Source organism: Watersipora subatra, chromosome 1 (genome assembly GCF_963576615.1).
Source record: "Watersipora subatra chromosome 1, tzWatSuba1.1, whole genome shotgun sequence".
Classification (NCBI taxonomy): Eukaryota; Metazoa; Bryozoa; class Gymnolaemata; order Cheilostomatida; family Watersiporidae; genus Watersipora; species Watersipora subatra.
Window position 1 is genome coordinate 51,450,026 of NC_088708.1, and position 17,467 is coordinate 51,467,492.

Below are 17,467 nucleotides of genomic sequence, written 5' to 3' on the forward strand. Positions count from 1 at the left end.
CCTCTCCCCTATTCGTTTCCACATATTTTTCCCCATTTTTATCTAAACTTTGCAAATGCTCCATGCCTTCTGCCAGTTCGACAACATATTTGGTTTCAAAACTGCCAGCTGATTCCTAAGAACTAGCCTCTTAATCACCCACCTGCAGGCTATCTGGTTGATAATGAAAGAAATATTGGATACTGCCGCGCATACTGCTAGTATAAGCTAATATCTAGGTAAGGTATGACACGTTGCACCAGGTGTACAGTATAGTTACTCTCATCACTCTACAGGAGTTGTACATCGAAGACTTTGACACTATTGATTGGCCGTCACAGAGGAACAATGTCTCACCCGCTGACCTTTATTCACCCCACTCCTGGCTGCTAGATGTGGCATACCGTGAGTAGCAACGCTTCCTCTCTAAATTTACTGCTGCGGCTTTAAAATTTTTGTAATTTACAATGTTATATTTTCAGCCAATCAGCTTAGCGGGAGTTACTTCACCAATCAGTAGTTACCGTAGTAGTTCAGAAGAGTAGGAGCTTATTAACAGTTTAGTTTCAACTATTGTTAAATCAGGCAGCAGTGAATTACATTACATTGGTCCATCCGACCGCAGCACAAAAATCTAACTCGATGTACATTATCCCCAGTCTATGTAATTACAAGGTGCCCGGCTAACCGATCTAATTTGTACTATAAAGGTACTTCTATCAGAATTACAAGTCTGGATAAATCAAGACTCAAGTTAAATTATATATTGTATTTACCATATTTTACGTAATACCTATGTGACGCTATGTTGTAAAGTTACATCTTTGTCATATAGTAGTTCTAATAATTTAGTTTTAGTGATAACAGATGAGAACTCATAGGTCTGTTATCATTATATCGCATTAAAGATCTCCTGTCACCTGATGAGAGGAGATCTATATCTGCTTGAAACAATTTTTTTATGATTAAGTGACTAACCTGGTTGTAAGTTAATCATAACACCCAAATTTATTATGATTAACTAACTCTTAGAAGGTATAGTTAGTTAGTGCTAAGAGGTATCACTAACTATAAGTGCTCTCTATATTTGACATAGTGCTATACATGTAACTAGGTGAAAGCCTGTCGTTGCACGGGTAATAGAAGAATTACCTAATGAATTTGAGTAACTGACCTGGAAAGTTACTCGAATTCAATGGAACATCATTAAACCCTAAGCAAGCGCTTCAAGCGTGAGTATCTTAACCAATATAATGACTACTTGCCCAATAAAGCCATTGTATTCTGTGTAGCGTAATGGTTAAGTTCGCCGCCAGAGTGGTATAGTTTCACTGAGTCCCGCGACCAACAGAAGCGCATATGGGAGCTCGCTCGATTCCAAACAAACCGGCCACGCCCATTATTTTTATATAAGTTATAATGGAGAGGCTGCAACATTAACCACAAAAAATCACTCCCATGGGCAGTCGCTCTAAAATTGATGGTTGCATTATACACCATTTGAAAGCGGACAAAATTCCCTACAAGAAGCTATTGATAATTTTTTTCTGTTTAAGAAACTAACCCTTTCAAGGCTTAAATTAAAAAACATCTTACCTAAATTGATTTATAGCTCGAGTACTGATAGGTTTTGTATCGGCAACCAGTTTCTGTTTGGGTTTCTAAAGGAATTACGTTTTAATTTTTGTGTAAAAACCATAGATGCCGCGACTAATCAGATATGACATAGTGGCTGGCAGCAATATTCATTTGAATATTCCACAAGCAATATTCATTTGAATATTGCTTGTGGATACATTTCCTTCAATTCTCCGTCTCACAAACACCAAGGTACTATCAGCTGAAGATCAATTAAGCAAAACATATTGTATATACATGTAGTATCGCAATACATATGCAAAAACCAGGCTCAGGCAAGCAGTTACAGATATTAAGATCATCTGCTCGCGACTAAATAAAAATATAATTTATGTAGCAGTGACAAACCACAAAAACAAAATAATAGTGCAGTAAAATTTGGAATTCTGTTAAAAAGCATTGGCAACACTGGTTTCAGGTGAGCAGTTGAATACTGCTAATACTTTGACAATATATTAAGCTGAAAAATATTAAGCATAAGAAAATATAAACAGAGCGAGTAATGAAAAGAACATTCGGCTTAGAAGGCGCTCTTCAGTTCTGCTCCTCAACAGATGCTTTAGGCTAAGAGTTAACTGATGACGCCAACTCTTTGCACAAGATCTCGCATTGCCATTGAAGCACTCCCAAAGCTCACAGACGATCCATTTTTTAGTGCTTCAACGGCTTTTTTACACCTGAAGTTCAGACGTACCGTTACGAACTTCTTGGCCAGACGATGCCCTAGCTGATGTTGGCAGCTTATCGATGTCAGTGCACGCAGCCGGCGCTCAGTTCTAAGCAATGGTTGGTCAATGCTTCAGCTATTTTTGGCAGAATGAATTTTTGCCTCATAGGCACGTACAGCAACCTCCCATTTCATAAGCTCAGCAAAGAACTCTTCCCTCACCTCAAAAAGGGCACCATCTTTAAAATTCTTGTGCTGGGTGAACCTTGATTGGTTTTGATGACAGCTGTCCGCAACACGGAGTTGGTCTGTGCAGGTCTTGCACAGTTGCCGCAGTTTCATCAACGATTGAACGCAGTATCCGCCGAAATAATAGAGAGAATGCTGCTTAGCTTCACATAAAACACTTCCAGTTGTGAATGCTGATGGAATCTCAACAGTAAAGTCCTCATCGACCGAAGGCATTAAGTTAGCAGGCAGAAACTCCGCTAAATACTGACGTTCATCAATCGCATAGTCTCCAGTTTTTATTTCTTTTAAATACTGAGGAGCATGACAAGCAAGACCGCGAGTGCTTCATTGAGATAATGCCGATAGCTGGTCCTTGTTAAATAACATGCGCATCTTTATCTCGTGCTGTCTAAGCTTGACTTCACCCACCCTTTTCTCTTTCTGTGCCTAAAACAACAAAATTATGAACACAGCCCAAGCAAACGGAAGTATTTTAAGACACATATTACAGAAATACATGAATGATTCAATGTGCAAAAACACCACCCACTGTAACAATTGGACAAAAATGTTATTCTTTACAAAAAAATGGCAGTATGTATATATAGTGTATATAATTACCTGATCGAGTCTTTTTTGAAGGTCAATAACCTTGCGTTTGAGTTGGTCAACCTCCGAATCACCGGTATCATGGAGTAAACCTAGAAAGGAAAATGAACATTGAGGAATAAACATTAAGCTTCTTTAGAACAGCTTAAAATATTCAATTACTCAGCTTTCACGCTGTCCTGTGCTTCTCCTCGTGTCTAAGGGTGATGTTTAAAGTAGATGAAAGGTTTAATGACGAAAATGTCACAGCTGTTAGTATTTTGTTAGCATCATTCTGTTAGTATTTCTTCAACCAGACACGCAATAGTAAAAATGTTAGCTGTTTGGTGATATGTTAGCCATACTATGCATTTCAGGATACAGTAAGGCACAACACATATTAGTGTTAATTGTGATGTTAGCAGAAATCTATTACTGAAACAGATGAATCACGTGCAATACTACATTAGCAATACCATATGTCGCTATCTACCACACGCACGCACGCACGCACACACACAGCAGTTACACACTTGAAATACGTACCACTTTGCTGAATTGGCTGCATGTGAAAAAATAGAGCATGGCAATAAATTGTAGTCAATTTGAGGAAATCTTTGTAACAGGTTAAAATGTAACATGAAATTTGATTAAAATTCCACCTAGTCTCACCAAACTGTCCAACACTGCCAGACTCATGAAAATCAAGGCAGCTAGTCGTGGGTGAAGCAACTGCATGAGATGCATGGCTGCTACTGCTCTGGTGTCGGCCTTCTATGGCCTCGTGCCTCTTGGGTCTCTCTGTCTGAGGTTGTGGTCTTTTGTGAGCAAATACAGTAGGGATAGCTCCGGGTTTCAAATGTCTCTTCTCAGTCTTAGTCAGGGTAAACCAATGCTTTTCAAAATGTTTCTTTTAAATATTTATCAAACATATATCATACATAATATATCATATAATTTTCGGTACACACATAAAATCAGGCCAGTAAGTACATGTACAAGCAGTATGATTGCAGGCCTAAGGCTGCTGCTTGATTTTCTTGAAACATATATTGATGTGATCCATGTCATGGTCATGGTGGTGGTGGTGATAAAGACTTGTTTTAAATTTACAATTCACCCAAATCAATGATGCTTAACTCATTTCTTTCTTTAATTTCCCTCTAGCGTAAAACACCAACTAGCTAAATGTCATTACTGTTCCAGAAAAAATGTAGTAGGAAAAAATCAGAATTATTATTGTTTTTATTATTATGAAAAGGGAGACTCACCTCACAGATTACAGTTGCGTTGCTTGGCTCTAGAAGTTTAGGGGCTCTTGGGTTGCTGCTTGCGTCCAACCTACTGACATTTTGAACCCATATTTTTCTTAATGAACTGTCTCGAGGTAACCGAAAAAACTGCAAACCAGCTTCAGATCGGTTTGTGCACTTAACTGCCCAGCAATTTACTATTTTAATATACAAACTGCAATCGCGTCTACGAGGCAAAAGATCGAATGAGCCTTGCAAATTGTTTTGGCGCCTGTTTTTGTTTAGACAGGTATTAATCAGATTAAAAATGGTCGGAAACCACACTTCTTGTATATGATTAGAAAGCAAAATTTTTGCTTATTTAAATGGTATTGTGCAGGTCTAAGTCCACTATCTCTTTCTTTGCAAAAAAAGTGAAGTATTGAGAACAAGGTACAAAAATTCCATTAGAGATCAGTATGCCGATCGGGTTTGTTTGGAAACGAGCGTTTTTGTTTCCGGTTTTTGGTCACGGGACTCTGTGAAACTATACGACACTGTTCGCCGCCAGTAGCTCTGGATGTCCCGAGATCAAATCCAGTGCTGTGTGGATTTTTCATTGCTGAATTTTAATTGCTATAACTGGACACAGGCTTCAACCAAAACTCAAAACAACAGTGAGATATATACATGTATATAGATTCATTTTACACTCAGCGTATTGAGGGCTCATTTTTTAATATTCTTTATGAAACTAATGTTTCTAATAGACATCACTATTCTTATTCTATACTCACTACTCTAGTACTTGTCCTGAGACAACATTGGTAAGATATGTGAGGTCCCTTGTGCATGCACATTCTAACCATCAAACATATAGTGGTATATAATCATGGTTGTATTTGGTAATTTCGGCTACAATAATGGTCTTATATTGCATGTATCACTTGACTATAACTTATTGTTATATGTATATACTTTGCAGGTGTGCTGAACACCTACGAGAAGTGTCACATGAGCTGGCTGAGGAACAAAGCTCTTGAGAAATGCTATGAGCACATATGTGCAGACGACGAATTCACGCAGTGCATCAGTGTGGGACCGGTGAGCTTTAGCATTAGTTCCAACATTCGATTCATGCATGATTATATAGAATGATATATTGGTATTAATGTATTGATATTGATAATGTCAAAACATCTGGATGTATGTATGAATTGATATTAGGCTAACTCGTGACCTATATATGCTTTATTAAGTTTACATGTACATGCGTCAGCACAGTCGACCCTCATTACAGTTGACACTAATTACAGTCGACCCTCATTACAGCAGACCCTCATTACAGTCAACCTTCGTTAAAATGGACCTGTTTAGACCGGATATCGAATATCCAATTTAGGCATAGCACCTGCAATCAACTTGCAATTACACTCAAGCAATTGACAATCAATTGATTAAAATTTTTAGTAGAAATTGAAAAAATTATTAATTGTAAGAAACACTTGTCTATAGGGGCCATTTACATAAATCATTTGCAAGAGTGAAACATGTTTTTCAATCATGTTGTTTGTGTGCTATTCGACTTTTATGATGGTGAAATATAATATGAATATGATTTATAAATACATTAAAAACTACAACTCAAGTTAGAAAAAATTACATTTAATATCCCGTCACCAAAGCAGTAATATTTTGATGGACTAGAAATATCCACAAATAATTTACTTAATAACACAAAGGAGTTGTATAACCCTTTTTTCTATCTATTAGAAAGTTCTACAGCTTTTTCTCATAGTCAAAAGATTTTAAAGTACTGATATATCCAGTATAGTATAGTGTACAGTATGGTGCAATGTAAATATGACTTATTAATGTGCTTTCTCCTTTACATGTATATATAGACCTAAATGTATATACAGTAATACTTCAACTTACGAGTGCTCTAACGTACGAGAAACTTGAGATACGAGCCAGCTTTTAAGCAAGATTTAGCACTAACATACGAGCAATGTTTGAGATACGAGCACGTGAGTCAGTTGCAAAGTATGCCGGAGGTGTTTTATGAGAACAGCATCACTCTGCATTTTTCAACTACTCAGGTTATACTTTTGTACCGTGTTTTCTGTGCGCAATTTTCAGTGCAGGATTATGTGAATTAAAAGTACGGTGCGTAGACCGAAAGTTTGCCAGTAAAATAAAAGATAATGGAAAGAAAAAGCAAATGATAACAATTGATATTAAACGGAAAATTATTGTAAAATATGCGAAATGTGTATGCGTGATTGACCTAGCTCAGCAATAGGACAGAAATACATCTACAATTATCAAACCGAAGGGTTATATTCAGGGCATTTAGTTTGCAAAAGGACTAACCATAGTTTCTAAACGACGCAGCGATCTTCACGACCGCTGATGGAGAGACTGTTCAGGCATTGGATAAAAGATAAACCCGCTGGTGACAGCGTAACTGAAACGATGTTTCAATAAAGGCAAAAAGGCCGGTGGTTATAAGGCGAAAAGGCCTATGTGAAAAGGCCGGTGCTATCTACAAAAATTATAAAAATAGACTTTCGGACAAGTTGGCTAGTAGCCGTGCATTAACCCTTTGTGACGACACCAGTGTTCGTCCTAATCGCAACACGTTGAAAGGGCGACAAAGGCAAACGTCCTTAGATAGGTTTATCTTAAAACGGCCGGCTGGTCGTGAAAGCGAAACAAAGGAAAAGTTAGCTAACCCGCGAGAAACTTCCAACTATGAACGCCGAAGAAATTTTAATTACGAAAAATGAAAGTTTGCTTTTAGGTATGCTTTTAAGTTTGTTTTTTAAGACTTTGATAAAATCCAAATTTATCAAATTTAACTGTTGTAATGAAAAATAACACTTATATCTCCCTCTCTGGCAAATGCTAGCGTTAGCTGCTACTGTATGTATTTAATTTTACATATTAATTAATCACATTTCCTTGCATTGTTTTTTATTTGTTGCTTTTTGAAAGCATGTGGTAAGTTAGGACAATAACCAACATGTTTTTTCTGTTACAATATCTTGTTTTGAGTGTTTTATTTGCATTTTTAGAGTATGGAAACTAATTAATATATATTTAATTGTTCTATATATAAATAAATTGCACCAACATGCGGGTAAATTGACATACGAGTTCAGTCTCGGAACGCATTAAGCTCGTAAGTCGAAGTATGACTGTATAAGCACATCAGGTAAACCAGCAAATCGGCTATCTGGACCATCCACCACCCGCATTCACCTGTATTCGTCCTTATTAACAAGGTTTGACTGACTGTATTCTATTCCTATGTTTCAGCATAGTTTGTCTTTCATAACGATAGTTACGCTAGTAGTTGTATATCAGAATTGTACAACTATCTACTAGTAGATGTATATCAGAGTAGTACAACTGTCTACTAGTAGATGTATATCAGAGTAGTACAACTGTCTACTAGTAGATGTATATCAGAGTAGTATAACTATCTACTAGTAGATGTATATCAGAGTAGTACAACTGTCTACTAGTAGATGTATATCAGAGTAGTACAACTGTCTACTAGTAGATGTATATCAGAGTAGTACAACTGTCTACTAGTAGTTGTATATCAGAGTAGTACAACTATCTACTAGTAGCTGTATATCAGAGTAGTACAACTATCTCCTAGTGGAGGCATGCCAAAGACGTACATATATGTTGTATGTCCTCAGATATCGAAGACCATCAATATGCTGGTCAGATGGAAGGTGGATGGAACTGAGAATAAGTACTTTAAGATGCACCAGGAACGGGTTCAGGACTATCTCTGGTAAATATCACCTTCTTACTCTTGCTGTTTATTATATGATAGGCTGGGCGTTAATGCATTAAAGCACATCAGTAACCAACCCTTTTTATGTCACATGCAACTTGAATGTAGTACTTCTCCACCTGCTTCTAATGGCAGCTGTAGTTGAATTTACATAAGAGCATTTAAAGCACATCAGTACTACATCATTTATATCAGAACTTTTATCATATATTTCAGTTCTTCAGAGTCTTGGCTTTCGAATGAGCCTATATATTCAACACACAAAGACTAAAAGAGCTATGAAAAACAGGGTTTCAAAAGTATGTCCTGCAGTAGAAAAATACTTGGTTGTGGTTCCCACAATGTGATGTCATAATTAGCATTTAGCCTTAGGTCGTCAATCCCTTTCGCCGCCATTGAGGCTGCGCTTTTCTGTGACAATCGGTGCTCTTAAACTGAGAGAGCGCTAATAATAAACTAGGATTCTAGATAATCAACAATGCCCGGGGATCATGCTAATGCCCGACCAATACAAACACATGTTCTGGGTTAATAGATTTTGGGTGATTGTTAGAGTTTACTTTTTTCATCCTTTCGTTCACTTTAAACATTTATAGTAACTATTATCACATCGTTATCTGCAGATTTCGTATCGCTTTCCATTTTGCGTTCTAATTATGATTATGCTTCAATAAATATACTGTCGTTGATAAAGGTAATGAAATCACATCGATTAAATTGTGACCTGCAGTGGCATGGCCCTAGGACTATATATAAATTGCACTCTCGCGAGATCACGCAATGCTTGAAATTAATTAGTCTCAGTCGTGCCCCTAAACATCGCAATAAAAAGAGAGGGCTAATGCATAATATCATTGGGAAAACATGGTATGGTGCTTGGAATCTGAGCTACATGTATATATCATAGAAATAATCTGTACATGAAAAGCTAATGACACTGATTCCTTTGTCATCTTCATTAGTTCTCTGGAGTTGTCCTACCTTCGCCTGCCACTGGCGTCGTTATCGTAGTTGATAAATAAGCGGTAAGAGCACACAACACCGAATATAAAAGTTGTGATGTCATAATTTTCGAAGCTATACCATTGAACAATTCTATGGTAGAGCTCTGGGGAAATCCTATAAGCACCAACTAATGTCTGTCTCACCATATCAAACAATGGCTCATTTAAAAGACAAGATATTGAAGAACCTGAATAAGCTGAAACAGTACTTATATAATTGATGTGCTAAAGTTGGTTGAACTGACCATACAGCGAAGTTTTGGTTTTTATTGAATCACATTCTAGGAACTCTAATTCCTGGCCTTCATTTGAAATTGCTGGTGTACTCAACTCCTATTGACTGAAAAACACCTTTTCTCAAGGTTTCACTCTACTGTAAGGAGTCATTGATAAACTTACATCTTTGCTATTCTTCTTTAAACAACCCTGAAAACTTATCAGATGAGTTGGATGAAATGTTAGAGCTATATTTGGGTCACATAGAACAGAATTCTTGAGGTAGATACCGTATATATAATAACTAGGACAGATACCCTTGGATTCCTATTTTGGTTGTTTGCTTTTTCCTAAAAAATATTTTTCATGTGCAGTACATGTAGTTGAAAAAGGCTATTCAGAATAATAATAATGTACAAAATCTATAATTAAAATAAAGAATACAGAATAAAATATACAGAATTGATAGCTGAGGACTTTTTTAATCCTTTTTTTGCATTTTTATTGAAAACCATTTGGATGTTTTATTATCTGAACATCAAATTTGGTCAAAATGGCTGTAACCAGATTGCAGTTGCATTTAAATGGCCCATAATGAATATTAATAACATATAATTATATTATGTATAATAAATGGCTTATGATAAACAGAGCTGCGAGTTGGATGACTATTAAACTTAAACGACACTTTTAGTGTTGCAGCCATTTTTGAATTAATCGCGAAATTGCTATATTTCTAATTAGATTGTTTTTCTGCTATTCAATTTCTGTAACGGTTAATTAAATTTTATAGTATTTATATCTATGGAAGTGTGTTACAGTATAAACTTATAGGAGTTTGAAGCAGTAAATCGTTTGATATTTTGCAAGACAAAGTACTGATTCCTAACAACCTGAGACCCGAATTTAATGAAGAATCGTAGCAGACATCGTGGCCGATTACCTGGCAACGGCAAACTACAGATTTTGAGAAGTTTATTACAGCTGAAACAACTTAATTTTAATCAGGAGTCATTTTCTCATGGAACAATATAAACCCATTCAGCACGCTTGAGCGCGGGCAGTTGCGTAGTTCAAGGACAAACATGAGTTATTGTTATGTTATAGTTATACTGCTGACTAAATAAATTAAAATAGATATGAAGCTCAGTAAAAAAATTTAATACTTTATGTATGTATTATCATATTCTCGTTTACTTTTGTCTAAGACTCGAGTTTGTGTGAAAAATTCCTCAAAGATGGAGTATGATGCCTACTTAGCATAATGCAAGCAGAAGCTGTGTGTGTTTTTAAGAGCCATTGTTGTACTAACAGCAGCTTTGCATCTTGGCTGGATATGTCTGAGTCTAATGGCAAGGTAGTGACAAGGAAGCCTCGATGCCTAGAAACATTCCCGATCGCGGAGAGCGATATAAAATTGGATGCCATTCATGTCACCACTAGCGACCCTTTCTAAGAATTGAACCCCAACCTGTTGTTTGCAGGTCGAGTGTTCTAGTCCATTAACTAGGCCCGACAGCGGATTAGAACTTGATTAGGCCTAATACTTGCACTAGAAACAAATCTTACTAGAGATACAATAATGAATGTTGTTATTACACCCCACTTTGGATCTGCATTACTAAGGAGTTTAAGTCTAATATGACACAACTGGATATTGATACAAGTGATCATATGTTGCTATTGTGATGGTTCATAAGCCAGCAGGGTTAAATACTGTATTACTCTAGTTGTTTCTTCTGTTTATCATTCTTTATATTTCAGAAACAGCGCATGCAAAATTTTTCAGTTTTAGTTGCTTTAAAATATGAGTGCAGATAATTTTTTCTATTTTCACCATGTGCCTTTATACGAAGCAGTGCGTAAACAGTGATGAAAATGTGTGCACCATCACGCTAAGGTCAAATCAAAGGAGGCAAATCCAAAGTTGATTATAACATAAAAAAAGTTCCTACTGTTGAAAGTTTGTAAAATTATCATGCGGGACTTTATTTAGTCCAGTTGTTGTCACAAGCATAGTCTTGTATCAGTTCCACAGAATAACTTGCTGTTCTTGCTGTTTATCTTCAATATGCATAGTGCATAGCTGTATTTACATCATATTAATAGCCTGAGTACCTCGTTTGTGAGTAACTGTAAAATGATTTACATTGTTTCACTAATTGTTTAATCACTTTATGTGATGCTGTTAGAAGTCAATGAATAACAAATACCCAGTTGAAATTTTTTTGTTATATTATATTCAGATCTTATTGACACCTACTGTACAATGGGACTGCTATCACTCTACTCTCATTTCTGCTAGTGTTGGTTTTCATTTTATCACTAAGTGACCAGTACCATTCAAAGTTTTACGTTATTTGGTGAATGCTCTATGCATTCTATATTTTTGTACATTCTTTTGTAGGCTGGGCTTAGATGGAATGAAAATGACTGTAAGTTTATATGACTACTTGACTTCCTAAGTGTTAATCATGTCAGATATGAAATTTCAACTTCTGCTTTGCCTATCAAACAGCATTTACTTTTGTGCATATATAACCTATATATTTTGTGTATATCTAATAAATTCCATTTTTCAAGTAGGCAAATTGTCAAGTCTTAAGGTTTGTGTACACTAGCCAGTTTAGGGGCAGATTTTGCCAAAATCTGCATCAACTAATGAATTTCGGCCAACAAAATGTTCAAAGAAATTGCGACATTTTAATCAATTTGCAGATGATTGCTTACTTTTTTGTACGCTGCTATATGCAGTATCTTCTCAGTTGCTGCCAAGGTTTTTGCGAATATGTAGAAAATGCAAAGTTTTAAAGATTTTTTTACATGAGGCTTTGGCCCTTGCTGCACACAAATAGTTTACTTTCTGAAGAGTTGAGTTGCACATTTGCTGCAAGATTGTATTAAAGAAAATTTATCACAATCTTATCATGAAAATGTATTGAAACCCACCACTTTTTAGGCTTTTTAAGAATCTTGAAATCAACAGTTATTGCTACATTTAGGAATGGTCATTGGCAGTGGTTTGAAAAACTATTCGCATTGTTTCATAGGGTACTAATGGCTCACAGCTGTGGGATACGGCTTTCGCTGTCGTAGCCATTACAGAGACGGACGTGTGGAAACTACCGGAGTTTGATGACTGCGTAAAGAAAGCTCACAACTTTCTTAAGTTCACACAGATTCCTGAGAACCCTCGGGACTATCAAAAGTATTACAGACAGATGAACAAGGTACTTACTTGATGTCTCTCTTTAACACTCCAATCCTGACATACTCAGTTAATAAGCTCGTAGTTATGTTAGTATGGTACATATGTTAGTAGAAGTGATAGAGGTATGTTAGTAGAGGTGATAGAGGTATGTTAGTAGGGGTGATAGAGGTATGTTAGTAGAGGTGATGGAGGTATGTTAGTAGAGGTGTGTTAGTAAATGTGATAGAGGTATGTTAGTAGAGGTGTGTTAGTAAATGTGATAGAGGTATGTTAGTAGAGGTGATAGAGGTATGTTAGTAGAGGTGATGGAGGTATGTTAGTAGAGGTGTGTTAGTAAATGTGATAGAGGTATGTTAGTAGAGGTGATAGAGGTATGTTAGTAGAGGTGATGGAGGTATGTTAGTAGAGGTGTGTTAGTAAATGTGATAGAGGTATGTTAGTATATGTGATAGAGGTATGTTAGTAGAGGTGATAGAGGTATGTTAGTAGAGGTGATAGAGGTATGTTAGTAGAGGTGTGTTAGTAAATGTGATAGAGGTATGTTAGTATATGTGATAGAGGTATGTTAGTAGAGGTGATAGAGGTATGTTAGTAGAGGTGATAGAGGTATGTTAGTAGAGGTGATAGAGGTATGTTAGTAGAGGTGTGTTAGTAAATGTGATAGAGGTATGTTAGTATATGTGATAGAGGTATGTTAGTAGAGGTGATAGAGGTATGTTAGTAGAGGTGATAGAGGTATGTTAGTAGAGGTGATAGAGGTATGTTAGTAGAGGTGTGTTAGTAAATGTGATAGAGGTATGTTAGTATATGTGATAGAGGTATGTTAGTAGAGGTGATAGAGGTATGTTAGTAGAGGTGATAGAGGTATGTTAGTAGAGGTGATAGAGGTATGTTAGTAGAGGTGATAGAGGTATGTTAGTAGAGGTGATAGAGTTGTGCAAATATGAGGTCTGATGAAACTTAACCTAAAGGATTTATGTTTTTTGTTTATATCTTTGATATTTTTTACACTTTTTCTCATAATCACGTTCAGTTCTTTGACTTGGCCACTCTTTGAGATCTGCTTGATGACTTTGCAGATTTGTAAATAATTAATCGGAAAATGTTTGCTCATCTGCTCTGTAATTTCTTGCTTTTATTCTTAGCAAAGTATTGACCTCTTTTTTTAGTACCACTGGCACTAGCTTTTCTTAATGAATGTCTTTAAATAAATATAAAAAGATGGGAGGGCGTACTCTCCAATGTTATTCAAGTAGGACCCAACTATGTGAAGGAGAACTGAGTACATTTATTGATTTAATTTCACATTTTCTGCATTCACTTCAATCTGTTATCTTTTTTCTTCCTGCTTTTGCACCTTGTCTTGTTTCAATCACGCCCCCTCTTTCTACACGAAATATTTACTTTCTATAAAGGGAGGTTTCCCATTCAGCACACGTGACTGCGGCTGGATTGTGACAGACTGCACTGCTGAAGGTCTTAAAGCGCTTCTACGTCTGCAGGAGAAAAGTCCTGCGACACTCGGTGACCTTGTGACTCCTAAAAGACTAGCACAAGCTGTAGATGTGGTAAGTTTCTCATCGCTTTTGTGAATCTTTTGAATGATAATTTGTGATCTTTATAATTGCTAGCCGTCACCAACTACCTTTTCTAAACAGCAAACAGCCACTTCGTCTCTGGTGTTATTATAGTCTCTCTGCTAACAGGTGGCTAGTATGCAGCTAGTATCTGTTTTGTTACAACTAAAATCTTGATACCTCTAGATTTCTTCAAATGTTAACTTTTGATTAAATGTATAATTTAAATTTTAAACTTAAGTGGATGGTTCTTTATCTCAAGGCATTGCTTTAGTTTTCTTTATCTGAACAATATCTACATCATTAGAGAGTCCTGATCACATGTGAGGTTCTCTTTGTAGTACCAAGTCGATCTGCTTGGTATCGCTAGGCGTCACTCGGTGTCGCTAGGTGTCATTTTGTGTTACTAGGTGTCACCAGGTGTCGCTAGGTGTCACTTGGTGTCACTCGGTGTCGCTCAATGTCACTCGGTGTCGCTAGGTGTTGCTCGGTGTCACTAGGTGTCATTATATTGTTAGTTATTGCTAGTGTTAGTGCTTGAACATTGAGGTGGATCAACTTGCTTTGGAAATGTAGTTTTGGTAATTCAACCTCTTTCAAAAAATCACCTTCTGATGATCCTCTTTTTGATACCAACCTAATATGTATTTTGTTTACTAGCTAGATTGTCCAATAAAATCATGATTGAAGATCAGTCATATTGACAGGTCAATACTTAGCATTTTTTTTTTATTGCAAAACTAATAAACGAATTGAATTTATTGGCTTTAAATATTGTCATGCGATTGGACAAGTGAATGTGTAATTGTTACAAGTTCATCATAGTTTGTTATTACCCGTTAGACTGATAAGTGTTTCAACTGAGCTCAGGTAGATTGTTGGTGGACTACAGATGAATTATAAACGAATTAATGTGTATTATATGTGGATTAGTATATGTGGATTAGGTGTGTATTACATGTATTATAGACAGGTTATATACTGATTATAGATGGATTATAGATTTATTAATGTGAATTAGAGGCGGAATACATATGGCATGTAAATAGATTATATGTGGATTATAGATGGATTACATATGTATTGTAGATGGATTATAGATGGATTATAGGTGAATAGTGCCAACTAACAGTTGACTATTTATAGAGACCTTAGTAACAGGTGATTTGTAAATCCAAAGGAAAAACATTCATCAAACTTTGGTGTAAACTTACAAAGTAATCTGCTTTGCTGCTGCTGATTTACTGTTCCATTTTACCAGCTGCTCAGCATGGTCAACAGTGATGGAGGGTTTGCCACATATGAGAGGAAACGAGGCGGAGTCTTGCTGGAGATGCTCAACCCATCTGAGGTGTTTGGTAGGTTTAAAGTTTATATATTATTATCATATTAATATTCATATTATAGCTGATATTCCTATGAACTATGGTTGGTATATCTAGCGTTACATAGCTATTATCCCTATGTAAATTAGAAACAAAGTGTTTCGTATGTGCAGACAGGTCTTCCTTGGACATGAAATTTTTTTTCCCAAACAGGTTTATCTATGGCAGTAAAATCTTGATTCTTGATTGGTTTCAGTAATTGAGTTTCAGTAACCAAAACCTATATCATTAGATTAAAAATTCATAGTTATAGTTAGAAAGGAACACAAAATTCCAAAATTTTATTAAAAATGGTTTAAATCAATGAGTTTTAAGTTTTAACAGCACTTTTTGAGTGATAACATAATTTTTAGTACTTCATTTGTAATTTTGTGTTCCTTTCTAAGTATAACTATTAATTTTTAATGTAATGATGTAGGTTTTGGTTACTAAAACTCAATTACTAAAACCAATCAAGAATCAAGAATTTACAGCAATATATAAACCTGTTTGGGAAAAATGGTTCTGCTCCCTGGACGCTATATTGAGCTACAAGGTTCCCTGAGTTTAACGCCGATAGTGGGACCAGAAACCCCCCTGCAATAGGTGAAAATATGCGAAATATTGTCACCCTTATACCTATATATACATGTATATAGACATGTGCATATATGCATTGTAGTTATTTTTAATTATGGATGTACCAAGTTATAGTGTTGTTAGTTACTGCATACCTGTACATATAAAATGTAATCATATTGTACACTTGAAGGGTATTACAAGCACTTAGAACTTTTACACTTCACAAAACTTAACAAGCTGTGATACGCGACGACTGCTATCACAATGACGCTTGTAGAGATATCTCACCTCGCTGGGGTATGAGAGAGGCTTAGTTGCAAGACATGCGGGTTCTGGCAAGTGTTCTACCTGATTCTCTGTCAGCATCAGCAAGGCTTATCAGCCAATGCTGACTTGCACATTTAAATTGTCTGTCTTGTGGTTCACAGCTGATCTATGGTATTTGTTGGAACAACCTTCCATAGATCAGTTACATCGAGGCTATAGCAGTAGTAATTATCTACACTTGTCATAGTAGCGAGATAACTCCGAATTTTATGCTCCAAAAGTGCTGCACTGCACTTTGCAATGAATGTAAACTGCAAGGAATGGATTTTATTTATCTTTAAAAAATACTTGCTAAAGTTTTATTGACAGCCATCCTACTTCAAAGGGAATTTACTACAAGATATATGCATTTGCTTCAAGTGTTGCTGGAAGGAGCCTCAAAACTTTAGTACACCTGTCGTAGGGCATTCTTGCACAAGATGTAGCTCTCTATTACTATTGAACAGTTTTCTAAAGTTTTATTTACATGTTTAATTCTGATACAGTCAACAAGAATAAGACGCACCCATAAAATTGATTATACTTTATGAAGCTGATCAGGAAGGTATACTCGTCAATCTAATAATAATGCTGCTTAGTGCAAGCTTTTTTAATTAGCTGGTATATGAACTTTTATATTTACCGCAGTTGTATCAATAATATTGTTGGGTATTTAAAATTTTACCATGTTTGCAAAATCCCTCCCGCAGCTTCTGCTGTTTGACATAACAAACAGTACTGTTTTCTCTTATAGTAGCCACGCTACTGGTGGAGAATATCTAGAGGTTAAGGGTAGGGGTTGTGGCTCATATTTTTTGCTATGATGCTACACCACGTCTCTTTCTAACTTTCTATCTAGAAATAGTGGTTAGTGTTACATTTCTCCATATGCACAATAATACAAGTATAATAAATGTAGTTTATTCACTCTCGAGTATTTGATATGAAAACATTTTTTATATACCCATTAGCTATGGCTATATTCTACATACCTATTTCACACAGCTGAACAAAGCTAACAACACAAGTTATATGTGTAATATATAAATGTGAGT

At 36.0% G+C, this 17,467-nt stretch overlaps 1 protein-coding gene across 1 annotated transcript in view; it reads left to right on the forward strand.

The window, feature by feature from the left end:
* LOC137410522 (lanosterol synthase-like) overlaps nucleotides 1-17,467 on the forward strand; it is a 294,280-nt gene that overhangs the window by 267,678 nt on the left and 9,135 nt on the right. The window contains exons 8-14 of the mRNA XM_068095952.1: nucleotides 276-384; nucleotides 5,321-5,439; nucleotides 8,052-8,149; nucleotides 11,780-11,807; nucleotides 12,423-12,602; nucleotides 13,999-14,151; nucleotides 15,422-15,518. Coding sequence (XP_067952053.1) covers nucleotides 276-384; nucleotides 5,321-5,439; nucleotides 8,052-8,149; nucleotides 11,780-11,807; nucleotides 12,423-12,602; nucleotides 13,999-14,151; nucleotides 15,422-15,518 — 784 coding nt within the window. The remainder of the gene's footprint in view (nucleotides 1-275; nucleotides 385-5,320; nucleotides 5,440-8,051; nucleotides 8,150-11,779; nucleotides 11,808-12,422; nucleotides 12,603-13,998; nucleotides 14,152-15,421; nucleotides 15,519-17,467) is intronic.